Source organism: Doryrhamphus excisus, chromosome 6 (genome assembly GCF_030265055.1).
Source record: "Doryrhamphus excisus isolate RoL2022-K1 chromosome 6, RoL_Dexc_1.0, whole genome shotgun sequence".
NCBI lineage: Eukaryota > Metazoa > Chordata > Actinopteri > Syngnathiformes > Syngnathidae > Doryrhamphus > Doryrhamphus excisus.
The window spans coordinates 3308122-3331734 of record NC_080471.1 but is presented as its reverse complement, the minus strand read 5'-3'; the positions used below and the strand labels follow the sequence as shown (position 1 = coordinate 3331734).

Here is a 23613-nt window from a genome sequence, read left to right as displayed (position 1 = left end):
ATAAAACTAAAATCATGCTGTTTGCTAACAGCAGAAAGGACACGTACCAGCAAATACAAATAGACGGTGTAGACATTGAAAGGGTGAAGGAAAATACATTTCTGAGCTGGAAACCTCATATTACAAATATACAACATAAGGTGGCCAGAAATATTTCAGTATTGAACAAAGCAAAATTTGTTCTCAATCAGAAATCACTCCACACTCTTTATTGCTCTCTGGTTCTACCATATCTTACTTATTGTGTGGAAATATGGGCTAATAACTATAAAAGCAATCTTCACTGGCTAAATGTACTGCAAAAAAGGTCAGTAAGGATAATTCATAATACCGCCTACAGAGAACATACTAACTCCTTATTTGTAAAATCACAAATACTTCAACTTGCTGATATAGTTCATCTTCAAACAGCTAAAATAATGCATAAGGCTAAAAATAAGCAATTAGCTAAAAATGTCATCCAATACTTCTCTACAAGAGAGGAGAAATATGATCTCAGGGAAGAAGTACATTTGAAACACTTCTATGCTAGGACTACGTTATGCTAGCCATAGCATTTCAGTATGTGGAATCAAACTATGGAATGGATTGAGTAAGGAAATCAAACAATGCACAACGATGAGCCAATTCAAGAAACAATACAAGCAGTTGATGTTTGCTAAATACAAGGATGAAGAGTCTTGAACCAGTCATGATGTGCTATATATATCACTATATTGACACGCACTATGGTACCCATTATGGCATTGGATGCTCATATCACCGTACTCAGTACTTTGGTACGAGGTGCATTATTTAAAAAAAAAACAACAAAAAAAAACCTTAAACTGTATTATGGAAAGCAGGAAGTGAACAAATGTAACAGTTACTGATTGTAAAAGTACCAGATGGAGGGGTAGGATTTAATAAGCTTTGCTTCTTCCTACTCCTTTTGGACATGTGGAACTGGGAACTGATTATGGGATGCACTCAATTGGAATCTGATGCATGTTCAAATGAAATTAAACCATTACATTTACCAACCATTACATATACATACTGTATATCATTTCATATTCCAGGTATTCCTCCAAAAATATGTTTTTGATATGCCATTCAAATTTTTAACTTACTTTTTATACATTTTAAGAAATGTTAGTTTTTGTGTTACTACCCCAACCTTCCATAAGTGGGTGAAAAATGACCTGCATGCATTTTCTATGGAATCCAACAGGAACCTTTGATTCTTATCAACTTTGGCTGTCAGGAATGAATTAACTGTAGACCATACAAACTATATCAGACGTGTCACCCCTCAGGAAGATTATTTTACACATAAAGTGCTAATACATGGAAGAATTATCTTCATATAATATTGTGTGTGTGTCCTTCATGACTGTTAGTATTATTTATCAACAAATTAGCCAACAAATGTATAACTAGCTGACACTGGCTAGCTAACATTACTATATGTATCGTTGAGCATACTTTATAAATAGCTAACACTAGCACAGTTTTTGTAAAATATAATATGCAGTATAGGTATTACACCTGTACATCTGGAATACTATAGCATTGGAATACTGTACAGTGCAAAACAATGTGCGGAATGAAGAAGCCAGGAATGATATATGGCTACATTTGGATCTATTGAATACCTGATGTTTCCTCATCCATGCTTGGCTCCTCGATACGCAGCTGAAACGGTCCTACAGATGCTGGATGACGGACAGGCAGTAACGGGTTGGACTCTCAGTCTGAAATGTCGGATGACCCAGACTTTAGTCCAGGTGGCAGTCGTCCACCCGGACGGGGGGAAACGTGTCCTGCAGTTGTGTAGTAGATTGAGAAACACAGGTCACAACATCAACTTGTGAGACAAGTGGGAACACACAATGGATCCTCACGTTTTCTATTGTTGGACGGGATCATTTTCTTTTTCAAAGATGTTAAAATGTGAAAAATGAAGATGTTTCTAACATGAAATCATTCTTGTGTGGTCCTAAATATAATACTAAATATCATACAAGTGATTATTCCTAACCAAAATGGCAAAAATGGTTTAAAAACACATTGATTCTAGTATGGCTCATTTTTGACCCACTTATGGAAGAGTGGAGGGTCCAGTCAATCATGCATCTAAGGGTTAAAAACAGCTGAACACCTCTTTTATATAGAGGATCTTTGACTGGGGTTGTTTGTCAAATAGCACCTTCAAACCAGCAGAGCACTCCTGTCATACACAGGATCTTTGACTAGCATTTTTTCAAAAATAGCTCACTAAAAACAGCAGAACACTCCTGTAATATTGAGGATCTTTGATTAGCATTTTTTCAAAAATCACATTTTAAAAACAGCAGAACACTTCTTTTATAGAGAGGATCTTTGACTACGTTTTTGTTGTTGTGGAATAGCACCTTCAGACCAGCAGAGCACTCCTGTCATCCACAGGATCTTTGACTAGCATTTTTTCAAAAATAGCTCGTTAAAAACAGCAGAACACTCCTGTAATATCGAGGATCTTTGAGTAGCATTTTTTCAAAAATAGCTCGTTAAAAATAGCAGAACACTCCTGTAATATCGAGGATCTTTGATTAGCATTTCTTCAAAAATTGCATTTTAAAAACAGCAGAACGCTTTTTCTATATAGAGAATCTTTGACTAGGGTTTTTTTGTTGTGGAATAGCACCTTCAAACCAGCACAACACTCCTGTCATACAGAGTATCTTTGACTAGTTTTAGTTGATTTTTTTAAAGCAGTGCTTTAAAAATAGCAGAGCCCTCCTGTCCTATATATTCTCATCCAGACAATAAAATAAAATGTGTGCGCTGCAACTAGTGGGACAAAATAACCTGTGGCACAACACATTCTATTTTTGGAGCATTATCAGCATATATGAATGAGTGGGTACTCATGGTATGACCAAAAGGCTCCGGGGGTTGGGAAACACCGATATAGAGGATCTTTGATAAAAGTATTTCAATTAATGCCTTTAAAAAGCCAGAGCAATCTTCTCATTTAGGATCTTTGACAAGCAGCAGAAAACAGAGAATGTTTGACTATTTCTTAAAATACTGCTTAAAATACAGCAGCGCGTGCTTGTTTAACTGTTCAGCGATTTTGCAGTACATTCCCAAAAACAGCATCACTCCTGTTTTATAGAGAATCTCTGACTAGTTTGTATACTACATTTGTGAGAACAGCTGGCATCACATGCTCCTACTAAACGTAGATGATCTTTGACCAGCGTTGTTATAAAGATTTTTGACTAGTGGTTTAAAGCAAGTCATTAAAAACAGCAGAGTGCTTGTCTCATGTCAGGAAAATATTTGATAAAAACAGAAGAGCTCCTGTTATAGAGAGGATCTTTGACTGGCATTTTTGCAGTACATTACCAAAAACAGCAAAGCATGCCTGTCATAGAAAAGGTCTTTGACTAGTGTTTTTACAGTACATCCTGCTCCTGTCACATAGAGGATCTTTGACTGGCATTTTTGCAGTACATTACCAAAAACACTAACATGATAACATGAGATTTTTGCAGTAGATTGATAAAAATGCTGAAGTAGCCAACAGTGAAAGAAACGTGATGTGTTTCATCAGTTTGGGTCGAAGTTTTCTGGGGCTTTACACTTCAGGAAAAAAAACTGACATGATGCAACCTCCTGCCTGAACTTCACCACATTGCTTGGACTTTTTTGTTTTTTAGAAGAGAACATGATAGTACATTTCTCTCATTTCTTGAAAACAACATTTCACTCTGCTTTATGATTCTGTATATTATGTCATTAGGAATACATGTTGTGTATTTATACAGTACATTACTGGAAACGATTTACAGTAATACGATCAGGAGTTTAGCGTTGCCTCATGGCGGCGCAAGAGACGCTTTGGCTCCCTCTAGCGGACCAAAATAAGTGCTACTATAAATATGGAGTGTTTTACAGTTCCTGATCTAAATAGGTTTGTACTGTAAAAATACTTTGAACTTCAGACAACAGATCACGTGTATAGATCTGTGTCTCCAAATGCAGCTAATAAAATACTCTAAATGTCAAAATAAGGATATGATATCAAGGATATATATGTTATCAAGGATAACATGAATATTATAGTGAAAATAGTGAAGTACTTGTGATAATAATAATAATTATATATAATTAATAATTATTATTACATAATATATAATAATATAATATTATTATATAATTAATAATTATATATAATGAATAATTATTATTACCGCTGTTACTCAGTCTTCACGAGGGCAACGGTGATATGCTGGAGCCTATCCCAGCTGTCTTTTGGCAAGAGGCGGGCTACACGCTGGACTAGTGGGCAGCCAATGACAGGGCACATATACGTAGACCATTCACACTCACATTCATAGCTGTGACAGAAGTAATCAAACCTGCAAGTAGAAGCCATCAAAATATGATTTACAATCATGCTTTATTTTTGATTTCTTATAAAAAAGAATCAAATAAAAGTCTCTTGCAGTCTCTTCAGTCATGTCAGCAACTTAACTCCACTTCTCTTTGCACCTCCAACCTCTCAAATATCCTTTTTTTGTAACTATTATAATCAGTTTGTGATTCCAAACCAAAACATCATTGATTGTCAACACAAAAATCTATTATAGCACCAGTACAATAAAACTGTACTTCAGCTTGCTTGAAATACTGTTCTCAAACCAGGGAGCAATAAAGGGATCCTAACAAGTACATTTTTTTCCAAAAAAGAAAAAAAAGAAGAAGCACCGACCCTACAAAGCAAAACGTCCATACGTGGGCGTACCAGGTAGACAAGAGGTCAAATATATTAACGACTATTAAATAAAACAGTGCCAAGAACGCACTGCGACACAAAGACGACGCTTGGCAGTCCGCTCTTCAAGAAAAAAGTCTGAAAAGTGCGACTGAGTCTGGGCTAAGGACCATTCGTGATATGATGAGGAGGAAGAAGGTGCTGTTGTCAAGAAACAGGAAGTGAAGGCGGGAAAGGGGCGTGGCTAAGGGTCCAGCCAACAGTCCCTTTGGAAAACATCCTGCCACGTTTTTACAAACAAATCACCCTGATGGCAAGACTTTTCTTTTTCACAAAATAAACAAAACCTGATCGCTGTCTGGGGGTCAAAGTTCGCCTGTGAGGCCCCGCCCCTTCCCCTCGCAAAGTTCATGATGAGGGGCTACCGACTCCGCCGCCTCTCCCGTTTCTCCTCCTCTTCCTCGTCCTCATCCTCGTCCTGAAGGATGTGAATAGAGGAGCCCAGCAGTCTCTGGAGCTCCGGTACGCAACGCACCAGCTCAATAAGCCCCGCCTCTTTATCCTCCTCCTCTTCTTCGTCCTCGTCCTCATCCTCCGAAGGCAGATCCAAAGATGAGCCCACCTGGCTGATGAGAACCTGCCGTCCAAGCTCGGCACGAGGCAAAGCGGCCACCTCCAAGTGAGGGTGGCGAGCCCGGAAGATCCTCGCCGACATCTTCAGACGCTTCAGGACGTCCGACAGCAGGAACCAGTTACAGAAGCTGCATGGTGGAAGACACGGCGTTAAGTACACGTCAAAGACCACCTCCAGGAAGACCACCGCCACTCACCCCTGGGTTAGGGACACCTGGACGTGGTAACAAGGTAAGAGCGGCTCAGAGGAGAGCTCAAACACGAGGCAATCTTTGTCCGAGTCCTTGTCCTTGTCCACGCTTTCCACCTCTGCCAACTCCTCCTTCTCTTCCGACAGCAGGAAGTCCCAGCAGGGCTTCTCCTCGTTCTCTGCGGAGGGAACACACATTTTCCAGAACGGAGGTAAAGAACATCCAACAGCTTCGTCTAGGTCTGCATGCGCTTTAAATGTTACTCCTTAGCACCACTCGCTACTCCAACACTGGCATGTTGCTGCGGTGTTGTGCGGTAGACCTGGTCACGACCATTCCTTCACTAACTAAGACTTTTTACCCGTTTTGGTGTGATGCAACTCCACAATGGAAGAGAGCATGTTTGGTGTCGTTCTAAGCCTGGCACAGGTGCATTTTATAAGAACTCCGCCTGCATCTTTCCCATAGAAGTACATGCTGCACGGCAAGCAGGAAGTGGAAAGGCAGGAAGTGGAAAGATGCCTGTTACAACTGTAAATAGTTCATGGTGTTATCTTTGTGAACAAATGGTTATGTCATACAAAATCTGTTTTAGGCTTGTTATGCTGTGGCATACAATAGCTGTTCATATATTTGGCTTAAATATGCTTACATTGGTGTGAAGGTCATGCTGATCTTTTCACGAAATGCTCCTTTTCTCCTTTTTTGCTTGGAACTGATACTCCAAATTGTCCATAGGTATGAATGTGAGTGTGAATGGTTGTTTGTCTATATGTGCCCTGAGATTGGCTGGCGCCTCTCGCCCGAGGACAGCTGGGATAGGCTCCAGCATAAGGATAAGCGGTAGAAAATGGATGGATTTTGCTGAAAGTTACATATATTCTACTACTGATTCCTAAAGATTAGAAAAATGTAACAAATCTATTTTTTCCTGATGAAAGTTAAGAGTGTAATAACCGTTCTTTTGGTATATACCACGTCTATATAGCCTGACAACACAATAGTCTGTGTGCCTTCAAATGTAGTCCAACTCATCAGCAATGGCTGCCACCGAGAGGAGCTGCTGTTGAATAATGGCTGGGATTGAATGAGTAGTTATGTATAATGAGCTTCCATATTTCAGAAATAACATCTATGCTTCCTGTTCAAGCAAAAGTGCACTTTTGGAGTTTTGGCCATCATCCTCAATTTTTATGTGAGACATGAACACGTCTTTCTCTTTTCTGTGCATTAAAAAGGAAAAACCAAAAGCAGATAAGAGACGGGTGATTACTGCATGTAATCACACTAATGGGACACACCTGGGACACACCTCCACACCTCCAAAGACCTGCAACAAGGGTTGATGGTTGTATACCCATGCTGTGACCATGTACCAGATGCATTCATGGTGTATAATGGCATATATATAATTCTAAGTGTCAATACAGCAGTAAAATCTTGAATATACCCGTCCCATTGTATGGCAATGGAGTGTTGTTGCAGCTTTTGTTGAAGACGTTGAAGAAGAGGCTGAATAAGTGTTCCCGTTACGCTGTCTCTTTGTATCTGCTCTTTTCCCTTCATAACGCATATTTTCTGTTGGCTCTCCTCTGTTTAAGTCACGTTCCTAAACAATGTGAACATCACAGGAACAAAAACCAAGCAGACATTCTCTGAAAGTGACACACCTTCAGCAGGCCTCAACTCGTCCTCTTCTCGGTCAAAAGGAGGAAAAGGAGGAAAAGGAGGAAAGCTCCCGGACACACGTTCTCCACCTTCAACTTACCAAACAAGGAGCTGCTGTAGAAATCCCAGTGCAAAGTGGAATCCTGCTGGCTGCGCCCCTCTAGGTCCGTTAAGTAGTCTGGAAGAGGAAAGGAGGACCGTCGTCATGCCAACTGCATTTGGTGTACACGAGTTATGAGCGAAGAGCTGAAAATATTTGTTGGCTGTCAAAATGAGACGAGGTGGAAAAAATGTACGGCATAATAATAGAAAGAAGTGGGAAAAATAATACAATAGCATACGAATAAAAGTGTGGGCCTGCTTACCCTTCGTGGCACGCCGCGTTTTTTTATTGGCATATTCTAATAAAAACATGTTTTTGGTGTTTATACTCATGATCATATGATTTGGCACCTAAGACAAAAGCTGAGGTGATGGTCTTAATACACAATGGACTGGTTTACATCCTTATGTAGCGTCCCTTGGGAACACTAGTGGAGTGTAATAGTGTCATGTGTAATAGTGAATAGTGTAATGCAGGGGTCTCAAACACGCGGCCCGTGGGCCAAATGTGGCCCGCAGGACACTAGTTTGAGGCCCCCGCCTTGATATGAAAGTTTAATGTTAGTGCGGCCCGCGCAAGTTTGATATGGATGCTGTATGGTATCATGTACCCAGAAAAAATTATTACGTTTGATTAATGTTCATGTTAAAGGTTAAATAACTGTTAATAGTTATCCTCCCTATCCGTGTGGAAGTGGTAAGTTTTTGGCTATTTAAGTTTAAAGGAAATAACTCGAAGGCTACCGTTGAGGTCGCTAGCTCTCTAGTTTGCGAGTTAGCATATGTCTCAAGACCCTGCAGTTGCGCAATATGTTGTAAATAAAAAGAGTATAAATGTGACTATAGTCGTGTTTTGTCATGTCTACAGGGCTCTAATAATGCTTTGTTCATTTTCATCTGAAAAAAATCATTTGTCTACCCACCAACTATGTATATGTGCTTTCTTAAGTTTTTATTATTTGCCGTTTTATTTTTATTATTATTATACTCATTTATTTATTACTGATTGATTGATTTCTTTATTCTTGATTGTTTATTTATTTTTCATCTTATTTTGTGTTTTATTGGAGCTTTTATTGTAGAAAATTGGAACCAAAGCAAAGTTTTTTTAATTTTTTTGTTTTTAATAAATGCGTTTTTGTTTTTTTTTGGAAAACCTGATGCAGCCCAGTCTCACCCAGACCCTAGCTCCAGTGGCCGCCAAGTAAATTGAGTTTGAGACCCCTGGTGTAATGTGTAATAGTGTAATGTGTAATAGTGTCATGTGTAATAGTGTCATGTGTAATAGTGTCATGTGTAATAGTGTCATGTGTAATAGTGTCATGTGTAATAGTGTCATGTGTAATAGTGTCATGTGTAATAGTGTAAAAATGAGGGGTGTTGTGAGCACCCACCCATGAGGAAGGTCTTCATGGTGGAGCTGTGTGCCAGTTTGATGGGCGTGTGTCCAGAGTAGGTGGCCAGTGTGGGGTCGGCACCGTGGTTGAGGAGCAGCCACACGATGGGCAGGTTGTCGCTCGCTACGGCGTCATGGAGGGGCCTGTGGGAAGAAAACGGGCAAAACGTAAACGACACATTTAGTAGGACACCGTGTTCCAGGTTCCACCTTTGACCCCGAACCACCTTGCTATCTTGATTCGATCCTTTGCTTTGGTGTATGACAATAGTCCAGATGTTCTAAGAACATTGCTTGATAGATACCTGTCTAATAGTCAACATGTAGCAACATGTAGCAAACAGTACACACGTGTCATGTGATAAAAACAACAGGGCTCCTACTGACGTATACGACTAAACCCCTCCCACCTTTTAACAATCAAGTTGACATTTCACAAGCAGCCTGTTCTGGGTTCAACCTTTGACCTCAAATCCCAACACCATCTTCTGTCGGATTATCAGTAAAAATCAATAGGATTCTTACTTTGCTGTTGGACGATAGCTTCTTAGCATTGGTGTCATAAAGTTCTTCACGAGATGACTGATTTGGCTTTCATTCATTCATTTTCTACCGCTTATCCTCACGAAGGTCGCAGGGATGCTGGAGCCTATCCCAGCTGTCTTGGGGCGAGAGGCGGGGTACACCCTGGACTGGTGGCCAGCCAATCACAGGGCACATATAGACAAACAACCATTCACACTCACATTCATACCTATGGACAATTTAGAGTGGCCAATTAACCTAGCATGTTTTTGGAATGTGGGAGGAAACCGGAGTACCCGGAGAAAACCCACACATGCACGAGGAGAACATGCAAACTCCACACAGAGATCACACAGAGATGGCCGAGGGTGGAATTGAACTCAGGTCTCCTAGCTGTGCTAACCACTGGACCACCGTGCAGCGTGTTGACCATGAACCAGTCCAAGCACTGGGAAATCCACATGATGCAATCTCTCTGATGAACCTTCATAGAAGCAACAAGGAGTTCCATGTGTGTTCCTTTCTCACCGTGTTCCATCTTGAGCGCTGCAGTTGACATCCGCTCCGTGTTTGAGCAGCATCTGGACAATCTGCGTCCAGCCCCGAGAAGACGCCTCGTGGAGTGCCGTGTAACCTGCGTTGTCTCGCCGATTGACCTCCCTGATGTCCTTTTCTAGGCAGTACTGCACTACTTCCTGGAGAAAAAAAACATGCCGTTGAATGCGAAGTTAAAGTCGAACTCAAAGTTGATTTGTACCTGATAGCCCAAACGGGCAGCACGCTGCAACAGCGTCTCCCCAGCGTTTTTATTGACAATCAGTCGTCGGACCTCTGGAGGGACGGGCCGTTTGGGGGGAGACTCTGAGCAACTGGTTTTCCCAGAGGAGCTCTTCTTGCTTGAAGGAGACGATGGCAGGTTTTTGGGGGTGGAGGGAGGGGGGCTGCTCTCTGTCCTGTCACCATCCAGGGCCGTAGATGATGTGCGTTTGCCCAGGCTGCTACGTTTGGCCCTTGTCTGGAACCCAGATAATAGGAGGTCATGATGCATTGTGAATTAGAGCCTGACCAACTATGACATATGGACATGAATCAATTCATCACGTTTCATCACTAACAATGACCAAAGGCAGCTGGGATAGGCTCCAGTATGCACCCCCCCAGACCCCTGACCCTAATGAGGGAAAGCGGTCTAGAAAATGGATGGATGGATGGATGGATGGCACGTCCAACAAAGAGGGCCAGTGAAAGAAAGCTGACAAACCCATCCAGCCACCAGGGGGCACCGTTGGCTTATATATTCATCATACAACATTCGCCATCCATTGCCAGTAATTACTATACAGTGAAACAATAAATACCATGTTTAAGTAACATAACCAAGCAGGAATGACTGCATCAAGAACAGGGACACCACCAGAAATTCTGGTCCCAATGAAAAGAACCCCCCCCCCGGGCATTTGTGTCATCTCTCGGCCATAACTGACCCGTTACAAGCTATTATTATTCTCCTGGACTTGAACCTGAATTTAGTTTGCTGTACGTTGGAGAGTCATTTCAACACCTTGCAAAATACCTTTTGTTTTTGTGTAAAAAAAATTTGAAAAACTGCCAGAGACTGAGATTTACAAAGGCAGCAGCTGTACCTTTACATGACTAAGGAGTGACAGGTGAGTGGGTGAACGATGCGTGTTGTCAATCATTTTGATCAGATTACTCTGCATTTGTTTTCCTTTTGTGATGCTCTATGATTCATGGCGCTGAAGCACATCCTTTGCGCATTTGCAGAGAATGCACCCCCCTTGCACAAAATGGGCAGCGCCACTTTAAGCTGATTCCACTGTATTAGTACTAAGCAGCCATGACTGAAAGGTACAGCATACAGTATATATACAGTATGAATCATCATTCATCACAGTCAATTGGTTGTGATGATAAGTGGATTTCTGTGAAGTGGGATTCCTTATTTATAAATGGAATAACTGTAAATAAGACATAACATTCGAAATATGTTTTTAAACATTATTAAAGCCCCCTCGACATGGAATAACACACCTATAGTCGCTTTCACACGGGTAATACCCAGTATAGCAGACACAATAACAGAAAAGTTTAGACAACAGACTCACACGTTTGCAATGAGAGGGTTTTGTCTGGACAGCGTACTTCCTGCAGTGGTTATTGTCTCAATAATGTAACATTGCTGACACCTAGTGAACAGTGTAGAATACTGCATGTCTTGAAAGTGTCTAGTTGGGCTCATTTAGACATTTTTATGTTTGATTTAGGATCAGAATTTGTCAAATGTGCTTTAAAATGTACAATGTAATGTAATAATATATATATATATATATATATATATATATATATATATACGTATATGTATATATATATATATACATATATACATATACATATATATACACATACATATATACACACATATACATATATATATACACACACACATATATATATATACATATATATACATATATATACATATATACACACATATATACATATATATACACATACATATACATATATATACACATACATATATATACATATACGTATATATACATATACGTATATATACATACATATATATACACACATATATATATATATATATATATATACACATCATGTAAAATGTACTAATATTACTAATAAGCAAGCACAAAACAAAAAAAAGAAAAAAAAAGGATAGACGGAATTCCATGAAGGATAACTGTGTATGTTTTCCCTGGAAAAAGCCAAACACACGTTTTGGACGTTTTGTCTGATTTAAAATGCTAGAAAATTGTTCATCTCCTCGGGTCTTCAACACAACAGTGCGTATGAGTGTGGGTGAGTATGAAGCTTACCTTTTGCTCATCGCTGTCGCACAAATGCTTGCTTTTGAACTTCCTCTTCCCAGAGGGTTTGTCACTGGACTCCGGCGATATGTCGCTAGCCTGGTAGCGTACTGAGCCTGAGCGAGTGAAGGAGGGTCTCCGTGGCGGTGACTCCGGACTGGGCAAGGCAGGACTTGGACACCGTAGCACGTGCAAATCTGTGAGGACCACCACCCGATTTTTGGAGGTTAGTATGGTTAATCTGTGCAACCTGAAACCATCCAGACACACGACTAAGGATGGCTCAACTGCAGCTATTTCCAAAAAGATGGCATCCCATCCATGAGATGAGATGGGATGCACCACCTGTGACTGCAGAAGCTGCCGTTTCCACGGTGCAATGACTTCCATCTTGTAGCTTTAATTGAGGCATAACATGATGTCACATTTGTTCATGCAAATGACAAGTGTTGGTTGAGTCGGTATCGAGTTTGAGACAGCATCCTTACACAATATTGAGGATGGTCATGGAGAGCCTCTATGTTTGATGTTTGACATTATGTCATGTAATATAAGAAAATGTACAGTTAAGCCCAAAATTAGCACGAGGGTACTTCCTAAAATGGTTAATTGAGGGGATATTGGGACATTAGGATGGATAGATAGAGTGCTGATCCCAGGAGATGCCATGTAGGACTTGGACACCTGGGTTTGAATCTCCGCTTGGGCCTCACTGCGTGGAGTTTGCATGTTCTCAATGACTGCGAGTGTGATTGGCTGTGTGTCTATATGTAGCCTGTGATTGGCTGGTGACCAGTTCTCTTGTATACCACCCCAGTGAGGATAGCGGCATAGAAAATGAATGGATGGATGGACGCACGCAAGTGTACAGTAACTGCCCCCTACTGGTTAAAACGCCGCTATTGCACCTGGTTGTGGTTATCCGTTACTAAATAGTCTTCTCTCTTCTCCGGCTTAATCATGTACGTACCATCTGTGATCCCGCTGTCCGACTCCTCAAGGTGCTCTCCGTATTCAAGTTTGTCCTTCTCAGTGATGTACTCCCCCGTCTGGTACTTTCGACTACGGCAGTGCCGCCGCCTCTTATGCGTCGGGCTGTCGTCTTCCGCGTCCTCCGCTTTGCCCTTGTCCTGATTGTCCCGCTCTGACAAGCGGCTGGCGCGGGGTCTCCCTCTCGGGCGGCGGGCTGGCATCCGCGGAGGAGGTGGTGACGGGCTCATTTGAGAGGTCGGCAGTGGTGGCGGCGGCGGCGGTGGAGAAGGCGTGGCGAAACCCCAGAGGTCGAGCCTGGCCTCGTCGGTTCGCCGCCGTCCTCTCCTCAGACGCGGGAAGGAGCTCTCTGTAGGGGTGGCCTCCTTGTTAGGAGCAGCGGGGTTCAAGGAACGGTTCTCCTCACCCTCAGGACGGCTGCCATCTGGAACTGATTACATCACATGAGATGGTTCCTCACGCAACAGCTTACGTGCATCAGGTGCTGCTGACACATCTCAGGCATTCAAACTTCAAATTGACTTACCCGAGGAGCCAATGATCACTCTGAATCTCAACAAAAGTGAGTACACGTTTCATGAAGTATTTCATTAGAACTTCTCCAGGGACAATAATGCAGAAATGGATATCTTTCAGAGTAGTCAGTGTACAGCCCTTATACTGGAATAGTTATTGTCCACACACAACCATTATTGTCTAAAAGTGATTATACCTCACGTGTACAAATATTTGGTCCACCCCCGCCTTAAAACTCTTGGCGATCACCTCCACCCGCTCCCGTCAACACATTACCCCGGTCCTTAAAAGCCTCCACTGGCTTCACGCATTCACTTCAAAGTTCTTCTCATCACCTACAAAGCCCTCCACGATCTGACCCCCCCATACCTCACAGACCTGCTCCATCCACACAATCCCCCACGTCCCCTTCGCTCCTCAGACTCCAACCTCCTGGCACTCCCCTGTAAGACCAAGCTCCGAACCTGGGGAGACAGAGCCTTCTCCACCGCTGCCCCCACCCTCTGGAACTCTTTGCCCCATTCACTCCGTGCTTGCCCTGACCTTGCCAGTTTAAAAAAACAACCAAAAACCACCTCTTTAAATCTGTTTTTAATGTCTAACTTTTTATACCTGACTGCTGTGCCCCGCCCCGCTTTTACTCATCTTTTAACTGTGTATTAACCAATCAATGTTGTATTTTAACTTATCTTTTACTCTGTTTACTTGCTTTATTCAACTTAATTCTTCGGTAAAGTGTCTTTTGAAAAGCGCTATACAAATAAAATGTATTATTATCATTATTATTATTATTATTATTGAGGAAAAAGCGGTAGGAAATGAATGAATGAATGAAGAATTCATGTTTCTCTCAATGAACCGCAGCTCCCGAGTGCCGGCAGCACTCATGCAGCCATGATGCTATCAACAGCATGCTTGACTTTTGGCAAGACATATTGACATTGCTACTGGCTTGACTTGTGTTGTCAGCTGTTTGGAAAATGAAGGCTGTGAGATACTGGAGACAATTTACCTCTATAGGTGGAACAATATCATGGACTTCATGGATATCATGGACTTTAGGGTAGATGATACCTGTATGGTTGTGGTCATCCTCCTTGAGGCTGCTACGGTCTTTGAGAATCTGATCTTTACTCCGCAGGGAAAGTCTTTGCTCCAGCTCCGGTGTTATTTGTTTCTTCTGCTAAATAAAATCAAAAACAAGAGTATTTGTGAGATTATTGGAAAGGTCTGACACCCCAACTAACCCCAAAGACCTTCAGTATGCGTTACCTTCTTTTGTTCTGTGGGACTACTTCCTGTATCGTCTTCTTTCTCTGCTGCAATCTTTTTAGACAACTCTGCCTTTGCAGGCTTCTTAGGACTCATTTTCTTCTTTTTAGCTGCTTTGGTTGGAGACTCCTCTTTGGTTCCGTTAGTTCTCTTCTCACATTTGTCGGCCGACAGAATAGATGCGACTAAACCTCCCGGTTTTTCATTGCTGGCTCTCTCAGACTTCTCGCCGTCCTTCTTCAGCGCCTCTCCCTCCAAGACCTGTGCTAGCTGGCTCTCCAGCCTGTTGCCGTTTGTGGATGCGTTGCTTCTGAGGCTATGAGACTGTCCGAAGGCTTTTGGGATCCCTTTCTTGTGTTCTCCCTGATGGCTGTGTAGCTCAGCTTTGTTCTCAGAGGTCTCAGTGGGCTTCAACCTTTCAAGCCTGTTCCTGGATCGAGTCAGGCCCCCTTGAGACAGCCAGTTCTCCGAGGACCAGAATGCTGACGGGGCCTGTTTGGACAGGGTCTCTTGACTTCCAGTGAGAAGATTGAGAACAGTGTCGTTTCTCGGTGCCACATGACCATCGTGCTGCTTCACAATGGACGCAAGGTTAGACAGTGGACATTGTTTTTCCCACGTTTCATCCACAGTTGTGGATGGACTCTGAAACTTGGAACCTTCTACAGCTCCCTTAGCCTTTGGGGAACCTGGTGAGACCTTCCTTTGAACAGAGGATGTTTGGTGTGGAGGATGAGAGGTCTTCTGCCACGTCGAGTACAGACCTGCTGCTTTTCCAGGCTTTGGATGCGCGTTGGCGGGACTTGAAAGGGCCGTCATTAAGGCTCCTTTCGTGGAACAGTTCTTACTGATGGCTATGCTGGTGTTTTTCGTCTGAGCATGAGAAGATGGCCTCTTTCCTCCTGAAGAAACTTGCTCACCTTGGTCTATTATGGATATAAACTCCTGCTTAGCAAAACTCTGAAACTCATCTGCAAACGCCCCCTTTCCATCTTTCCCACGAAGCGTGGAGGCCAGTATGGGACTCGCCACGCCAACGTATGTTCCGGGGATACTTTTAATGGGGTCCTGTGATGACCCTTTGCTCCACAGAGGCTTGCGTTCAGACAGCTGGTGATTCTGCGGCCGCGTGGACTGTTTTTGATGGGATCCATTCCTGTGTGTATTGGGTAAAATAGGATACTGTCCAGCTGAGCTATACATTGTAGAATGAGTCCTCTTTGAGTTCACAAAGCCTATTTTATTTGACTCTGTATTTTGAGGATCCACCGGAGGGTCGTCTGTGCATTTTGGACGTTTGGATTTAGCAGACAAATCGAGGGGAACATCCCTCGGCTCCAGTGAACATGCTATTCTGCGGTCCTCGGCTTTTAGAGATCCGATGGCGGTCTTGTCCAAGCTGAGGCCCTTCTCCACGTGGTTTAGCAGTCTGCTCTGAGAGGCGATGGTGGCGAGTGCAGAGCCACAGCAAATGGCGGCGGTGGGCGACAATGTGTAGTGAGTGGGTGCTCCAGAGTTCAGTGACGGGTGCTGCAGCGGGAGGGCGATAGCTGGGGACGCCACCACAGAGGCCAAGGATTCCCCGATGGATTTTCCATTCTTGCCGGATGAATGGTTCACTTTATGTTTCGAGGCCTTTTTCTCCGTCGTCCCTGAAGTCCGACCCACAGGGAAGGGATAGTGATAGGTCCGCATGAGGGGTGTACCCGCTACACCTGAGGTTTGAGGTTGGATCTCTTTTGGAAAGTGGCCGGTCGTGGCTTCTCTCAGAGCCGCAATCTGCCCCAATGCTGGTGGGAGAGTGATTTTACAAAGCGGGGAGGAGAAATCAGCAGACGGCAGGAAGGCAACTGGTTGGGCTGGTTTGAACATGGGGCACTGGAAACCAGCAGATGGCGCGTGTGATTTCTTGCTGTGATTCCTTGGATTGGCCGAGTCGTCCCCGCCGACTTTTACACCGCCTGACCACTGAGGGGTGGTGAAGACCGCCGTGTCGTCCGCCTTGATTTTAGCAGCCTCTACCACTCTTTTGTCTGCCCTCTTCTCCAAGGCCGTGGGGGCTGAGCTGGACATCGGTTCATTGTTGAGCTGCCGCGGTGGGGAGAGCTTCAGGCTGTGGTTGTAATTACTGGTGTCCGGGCAGGCTCTCGCTGTCTTACAGTCTGTTGTTGGAGTGGTCTTGTTTTGCTGACTGAGGCTAACGTCGCCTCTAAACTCGAGGGGCAACGTTTGCGGAGGATTTCCCACCATGCTCGTGGCTGCTTTATTTGGAGCACTGATCTCTCTGCTCACCGTGTCTCCATCCCCTACATTCATTAGTGAAGAGTCCACCTGGGTAAGAGCAGACGGTTTCAATGATACACTCCCAATAGTCCTCTAACTGTATTCATGACAATGCATACCTGCATAGGTGTTTCTTTAACACAACATGCCTCACAGGGTAGGCCAGGCAGTCTGATGGGAGTCTTTAAAAGCAATGGAATGCTGATCGAAAAGATCCACTGTGGCCACTCCGCAATCAGGAAAATGCAGAAAGAAACAAACAAAAATACTGCAAAGAGACAAAAACAAGGCATTGAGTAACACCATATAAACTCTGATACAAAGTCAAGGAATGGTAATCTGACTTTTCAGTACATTATATACATTAAGGTTACAGACAGGAAGTGTTCCTGCTTCGCTATATAAACAAATACATTGCGGTTGAGTGAGCGGGAGTCATGGCTAGCCAAGGAGAAGTCAGAGCTTGAAAACCCTCTTCTGTCTTTAAAGTCTCCTGTTTGGGGAACACGTGTCGTCCCTGGTGAAATACATAAACGGAGAACAACAAGTGGCCAAGATGAAAGCGTGGGCATCATTCGGTACAGAACAGCCATGTGGCTACAACGAAACCATGATCACTCCTAAAAATGCAATTGCATGTTTAAATGTTGACTGTTTCTGATGACGGGATGCTGCTCTGTTGGTTCCGGCTGTTGTGGTGACGTAGTCACAATTGGACCATTTTGTTCACAGAAAATGGGCAGACTGGCCGACCAACGCCTTCCCGACATACATAGGGAACCTCTGAAAACGCCTGCTTACTTTACAATCAATGCTTTCTGTACCTGCTTAGGCAGGCCGCATTGATGAAGTCTAGCATGCTAAATGCACAGAGTTGCTCAAATTCTCGTACGATTCTAACCGAACACAAACACCACAAAAGGTCACTTCACAGCAGTGGCGGTGCTACGTGGTGGACACTCTGGCCACCCCACTGGCCATCTCTAGCCATTTCAGGTATCAACTTCTTGCCGCCGCATGTGTGTAATGTTCTCACCATGGCCACCCCAACCAAAAGATCCCGTCTCTGTCGCTGCTTCACAGCAGGCTACAAAACGACCTGCGCTGTACTCTTGTCCTCCTAAAACTACCAGCAAGGTACATGTGAGGGCATACAGCAGGTCAGCAAGAGGGGAAAACCATCAGGAAGCATCAGCTTGGGAGTCAGTCAAATGCACACAAAATCACAAGATCTCCGTTGAAGAGAGGCGGTGCATTCACGGCACGGTTTGTCCTTGCTAACTATCATTTGAATGCATCGGCTCCGATGTGGGCCAACACATGCACACAGAAACGGCACATGTACTGTGCATGCACCGCGGAGCTTTGCAGCCTTTGCCCGAACACCGTCCAGCACGAAGGACGAGAGCCCGGGGAAGTACAGCCAGCGCATCCATGAATGGTCTTAATGGTGCAAACATCAACAATGTATGCATATGAGGGGGTAGCAAAGTGCCAGGGTAGACCCCTCACCCCCCAATAACACTTCCTCCAAAAGAGCTCATCTACATCAAGAAAGCGATACAAAAAAACAACAACAACAAATCTCCTCCTTTTGCATATAATCAATCTCAGAGGCGAGGGAGGGGGTGCGGGATAAAGTCCCACACGGGTGGGCGACACAAGTTCGCAGGCTTGTGCTCCGGAGCGGTCACCGCTGTCACGGAGGAGGAGGTGGAGGAGGTTGACGGAGCTCGACAACTCCGCTCCCCCGCCGGCTCGCACGCAGAGACGGGCTGCTGTTATTTATCCTCAGCCGACCTAGCATGGAGCGTTGAAGCGGCGGGTGTCCCGTCTCTCCTCGACCGAGACCCCGACCCAAGAAACGCTACCACCACCACCTTATCCACCCCCCCCCCCCCCCCCTTATTCTCGCCTTCGAGTTACCACATAAAAGATGTCCAATGACACGCTCACCCGGATCGTACGTGAACGTCGCACAAGGGCTGGACGTCTTCGGCTCTCCGGCCTCTGGCGGTCCGCGACTCCTCACTAATCTCGACCGTTTTCGGTTCTCAAAGTCCGGTGAGGGGGAGAGGAGGAGGTGGGGAAGGAGGGGAGGCGAGGGGGTGGTCGTCAAGACTGTCCGTTCCGTATCTCCAGTCTGGTGGGAGAGCGAGTTGGGGGGAGCCTCTGGGAGATGTAGTGCTCGGCCATCCACGCCCAGGATTGGACGCTCGAGAGTCAGGGAGGGGTGAGGACTACAGGTACCGGCATGCACCGCGACCTCACAGCCGCTTCAGAAGGCACAAGGGTGATAGCGAGTGGAGGCAGTGTCACAGTGGTGGTAGTGGTGCGCTTAAACTGGCCTTATCTGACGGGGGGGGGGGTCACCAAGTCATAAACTGTCACTTTAAAGCCACGAGTTTTAACAGGAAGGGAAGTGTAATGAAACAGGAAATAAAGAATAAAAAGAAGGTTGGGGTTGGTTGGGTGAAAGATGAGGAAGCAAGTAACTATAGGGAAAGGACAGGACATGTTTTCATGAATGATGACATATTGTGATGTAAAACCACCCAAGTCCAACTGCATTGTGATGCACTAACGTCTTGTATGTGTGTATTTAATGAACACCTTGGTACCATACCATTTATTTGCACACAAGGTCCCACTGGTGTCTGCTCTTCACTTCCTTTTGTAACTCAAACAGAGCAGTCTGCCAGCACAGATCACACATTCTGACCTCCACACACAGTACTGATTTGTTTCAAGCGCAATATCCATCCATCCATCTCACAATGTGTCAAACCATGTTGACCCATGTCCATCATTTGGACAATTTGATCCAGTCCTGAGAGAAAGTACACCCTTCGGACATCTTCAGGAGCACTGAGTGCACACAAATATGATGTTTTTTACCCTCAACATGAGCAAACCAGCAGTACAAAAAGCACATCATTGTTACACCGCACAATTCTACATCTGTTTGTCTGCACCAATAATAAACTAAAAGTGCAACAAATATTCTGCCAGTACAAAACATAATACAGCTCAGTTTCGATTGATTGACACTGTCAAATAGCTATTATTAATAAAATATGTATTTGTATCTGTTGGAGTCTGTAGTGTGCAATACAGATCAGGTAGCAAGATTATACCGACAGAAGTATCCAGACGTATCTATCTTAATTAATCATTTAGACTATTAAATGGGTTAATTCATTGATCTTAACAAAACCTGCTTGGATGAGTTTGGTCTGGAGGACCTTGCACAGAACCTTGACCTCAACCCATTAAAAACATCTTTCAACTAACTACAGCAGAGATGGTGAGCCACACAGCAAGGTACAATACTAAACAAATGAAACGTGGCTGTACGCAAGAGTAGTCAGTGTACAGCTTGTGTGGGTGTGTGGGCGTTAGTATTGCCTTGTATGATGTAGTGCACTTTCACACAAACTGCAAGTATAATGATAGACATATTGTCAAATGAAACCCTTCTTTTGGAAGCACTATATTAGAAACGCCTCTCGGTATGACAACGTGCAGCCAAACTAGAACCACAATGACGACCAGATTGTTGATGTCTTTCACAGTGTCAATCAGCATGCGTCAGAGACAAATGCTCTGACAAGACGTGTCTTGGCATAAAGCTGTTTGTTGCAATGAATTAATGTAAAATGTATATATTTGTATGATATCTCACAAAAGTAAGTACGCCCTTCATATTTCAGCGACCGTTTTCAAGGGACATTGTATACTAGTCATTGGAAACGAGTAGTCAGTGTACAGCTCATTCATATTTGTGTTTGCTTAGTTGTTACACCTTCCTACGCTCACTTGCAGCACTCTGTGTGCATTTGCTAGCAGCCCCGCCTCCACCCACTCAGACAAAGAGACTGAATGACTGACAGGAGGGTTCACTCACCCTGGTCAGTCCGTCATAGAAGCAAAACGCCCAGGGGTTGAGACAGATGCGCTGAGTGAACCCTCTCATCATCCAGCCTGTTTGGTGGAGGGGGGGGGGGGGGGGGGGCACACATGCACATGTCAATATATCAAGGCTGGCAAGTATCAACTTGTTATTATTTATCATGTGCTAAATTGATTTCTTGATTATGGTGACAGAGCCAGGTATATATTTATTACCCTTTGGGAATGAGTCAACATTATTGTATAAATATCTACCAACACAAGTGATTAGCAAGCGGGATGGTAGCGTCTTGGTCTTGGGCTGCACGAGTGCTCCCAGCACTGGGGAGCTGTGGCTCATTGAAGAGCAAACATGAAATCCAAAATGTACTGTGACATTGCGAAGCAGAACATGAGTCCTTCCCCTGGGAAACTCGTTTTTCCAACAACATAAGGAGCCCAAACACACCTCCAAAATGAAGCTGAAAACAGCTTTACGAAGGATGTCTCCCCAGACCTGAACCCAACTGAGCACCCAAAGAGTGTTCTCAAGCAGGAAGGAGGATGGCGGAGTGCATGGTGGCGTTGAACATCCACCAGCTCCAATGGTGATGTCATCATAGAGGACCGGAAGATGATCCCAGTAACAACCTGTGCAGCTCTGGTGAATTCCAGGCCCAAGAGGATTAAGGCCAGGGCTGAATAACACTGGTGCTCACACCAAATATTGATATTGTGGACACAATTTGAACATGTTCGCTATGAGGTGTGTGCTCACTTGTGTTGCCATGACAATAACAGCCGTGTCTACTGTATACTGCTATATAAGCTGTACACTGACCGCTCTAAATGATATCCATTTGGAGGAACCAAATGAAGGAACCTGATACTGAAAGGGTGAGCGGTGTTGTTACTTTTGTGAGATACTGTATATTGCTGATGTTTGAAAATGTTGGGTCCTCAGTGTCCATCAAAACTGAGCATTATGATCTTTATGAAGGGTCCTTGTATTAAATCTCATTAGACAGTGCAGGCTGCATGATGCTAATATCTATCCAGCTGGGACGCATGTCTCCCCCCAAAAACGACAAACATTATTTATGACCATGCACTTGTCTCCCCCCCATAATCACATTTTGTCTCTGTGGTTAAGCAGCCTTTGCTGTAATTAGGCCACTTGTCTTATTATAAGCAAAGCCCTGGGTGAGCTTCTTGAAAGCTTCAATACATTTCCTAGTTTTCCCAGCACTTGGTGAGGATATATATACACGTATATTGTATACACACACACTGAAGGTATAGGATATAAGGCGGCGTGCAAACGGTACCAAACACAGGCTTGTTTTGCAGCGCTGTGCAGGGAAAACAGCGGGGCAACCGTCGTCCCAGTGGTCCGGGCTGAAACTATTTGGCTGCGTGGATCATCGGCATGTGGGAGCCTCTCCGACATGCCCTTCGCCATTCGCCCAGTAATGGCTGCGCACAAGGCGGTCAAATCGCTGACAGATGGCCCGATACGAGCATGGCAATCGGATGTATAGAAAACAAAACAAAAACGAGGACGAAAACCGAAGCACGACGGAAGCACACAAACAAACACCACACAGCGAGAGCTCCGTCACCGGGGCAAGCCTCAACACTCTTCCCGGTAGTCGAGCGCCCACTCGGGCTTGAGCCACCTCTCAGTCTCGGCATCGGATGTCGACATCGGAGCAAGTTGGGGGTAAAAGAATCACATCCACGGTGTTTGTCACCAAGGCCTGCACGTGTTGTATTTTGGTAAAGACTTCAAAGTGGTCATCCCCAACCCCCTCCCTCCGTTCTTGGGAGACTATTTTAGGCCGCCATGGCTTCACGAAACGAGGATGTCCCGTGTAAGTTCACCTGGAAGCCATTTGGCACAAGTTATTCATTCTCCCCCCGACCGAAAGAGGCAAGGAGAGGGGCGGTCGATGCGTTATCCAGCCTCGGGTTGACGGTCTTGTTTGCCGGGTTCGTAATGCATGGCTCGTTCACATCATGTCAAACCTTTGGCACCTGAATGCATCACTTCTCCTTTAGTTCAGTTTACACCCCCACCCCAACACCCCAATCATTAACGCATGCAAGACACACACAGTGTCATCACAACTTGTGTGTGTGTGTGTGTGCCCTATTTAACCACACACACACACACACACACACACACAATGCCGCGGGATAGCAGCGAGACGTCGCCGCAACTACAGCCCGAAAAAAGGACACAACAATGAAACGCCACACATATCCAGGTCAAAGTTTGGCAGAGTTGCGCCTCGTCCTCAGTGTCGTTGTGCAATGAGCACCCTCCTCCCGTCACCTCCCGTTCGCACGTAACGCCTTTGTTATTAGTAATCGCACGCTATTGCGCCGTCTTACCTTGGCGCTCGGAGCCTGTGTGTGCAGCCGCAAAGCCTGTGTGTGCACACGGCGCAACAAGCGACCGTCGTCCGCGGCACAGGGAGCTTCCCGAGCTGATGGTGTCCCCAACCCGGCGAGACTGCTTTCTCCACTCACAAT

The 23613-nt window shown here is 44.5% G+C and overlaps 1 protein-coding gene across 3 annotated transcripts; it reads right to left on the bottom strand.

The window, feature by feature from the left end:
- Positions 1–4415: 4415 nt before the first annotated feature.
- Positions 4416–23613, bottom strand: bcorl1 (BCL6 corepressor-like 1). Of its 3 annotated transcripts, none has more exons than XM_058076335.1 (12): positions 23473–23613; positions 17304–17452; positions 14902–17232; positions 14704–14812; positions 13094–13543; positions 12133–12320; positions 10020–10277; positions 9791–9957; positions 8736–8881; positions 7340–7417; positions 5578–5749; positions 4416–5508 (listed from the first exon to the last, which is right to left on the bottom strand). In XM_058076335.1, the coding sequence occupies exons 2-12, from the start codon at positions 17307–17309 to the stop codon at positions 5169–5171; spliced, it is 4245 nt and encodes a 1414-aa protein (XP_057932318.1). In that variant the 5' UTR covers positions 17310–17452; positions 23473–23613; the 3' UTR covers positions 4416–5168. The 3 variants fall into 3 exon arrangements, with proteins under 3 accessions (XP_057932318.1, XP_057932317.1, XP_057932316.1); XM_058076334.1 differs by lacking the exon at positions 23473–23613 and adding an exon at positions 19141–19461; XM_058076333.1 differs by lacking the exon at positions 23473–23613 and adding an exon at positions 19141–19468 and having other exon boundaries at positions 4417–5508; positions 14704–14809.

Coding starts and splice junctions, on each gene's coding strand:
- bcorl1 (XM_058076335.1), bottom strand. Junction 10,278..12,132: donor GCGACAGCGATGAGCAAAAG/GTAAGCTTCATA, acceptor TCTGGGTTCCAG/ACAAGGGCCAAACGTAGCAG. Junction 7,418..8,735: donor CATGAAGACCTTCCTCATGG/GTGGGTGCTCAC, acceptor TTCCTCTTCCAG/ACTACTTAACGGACCTAGAG.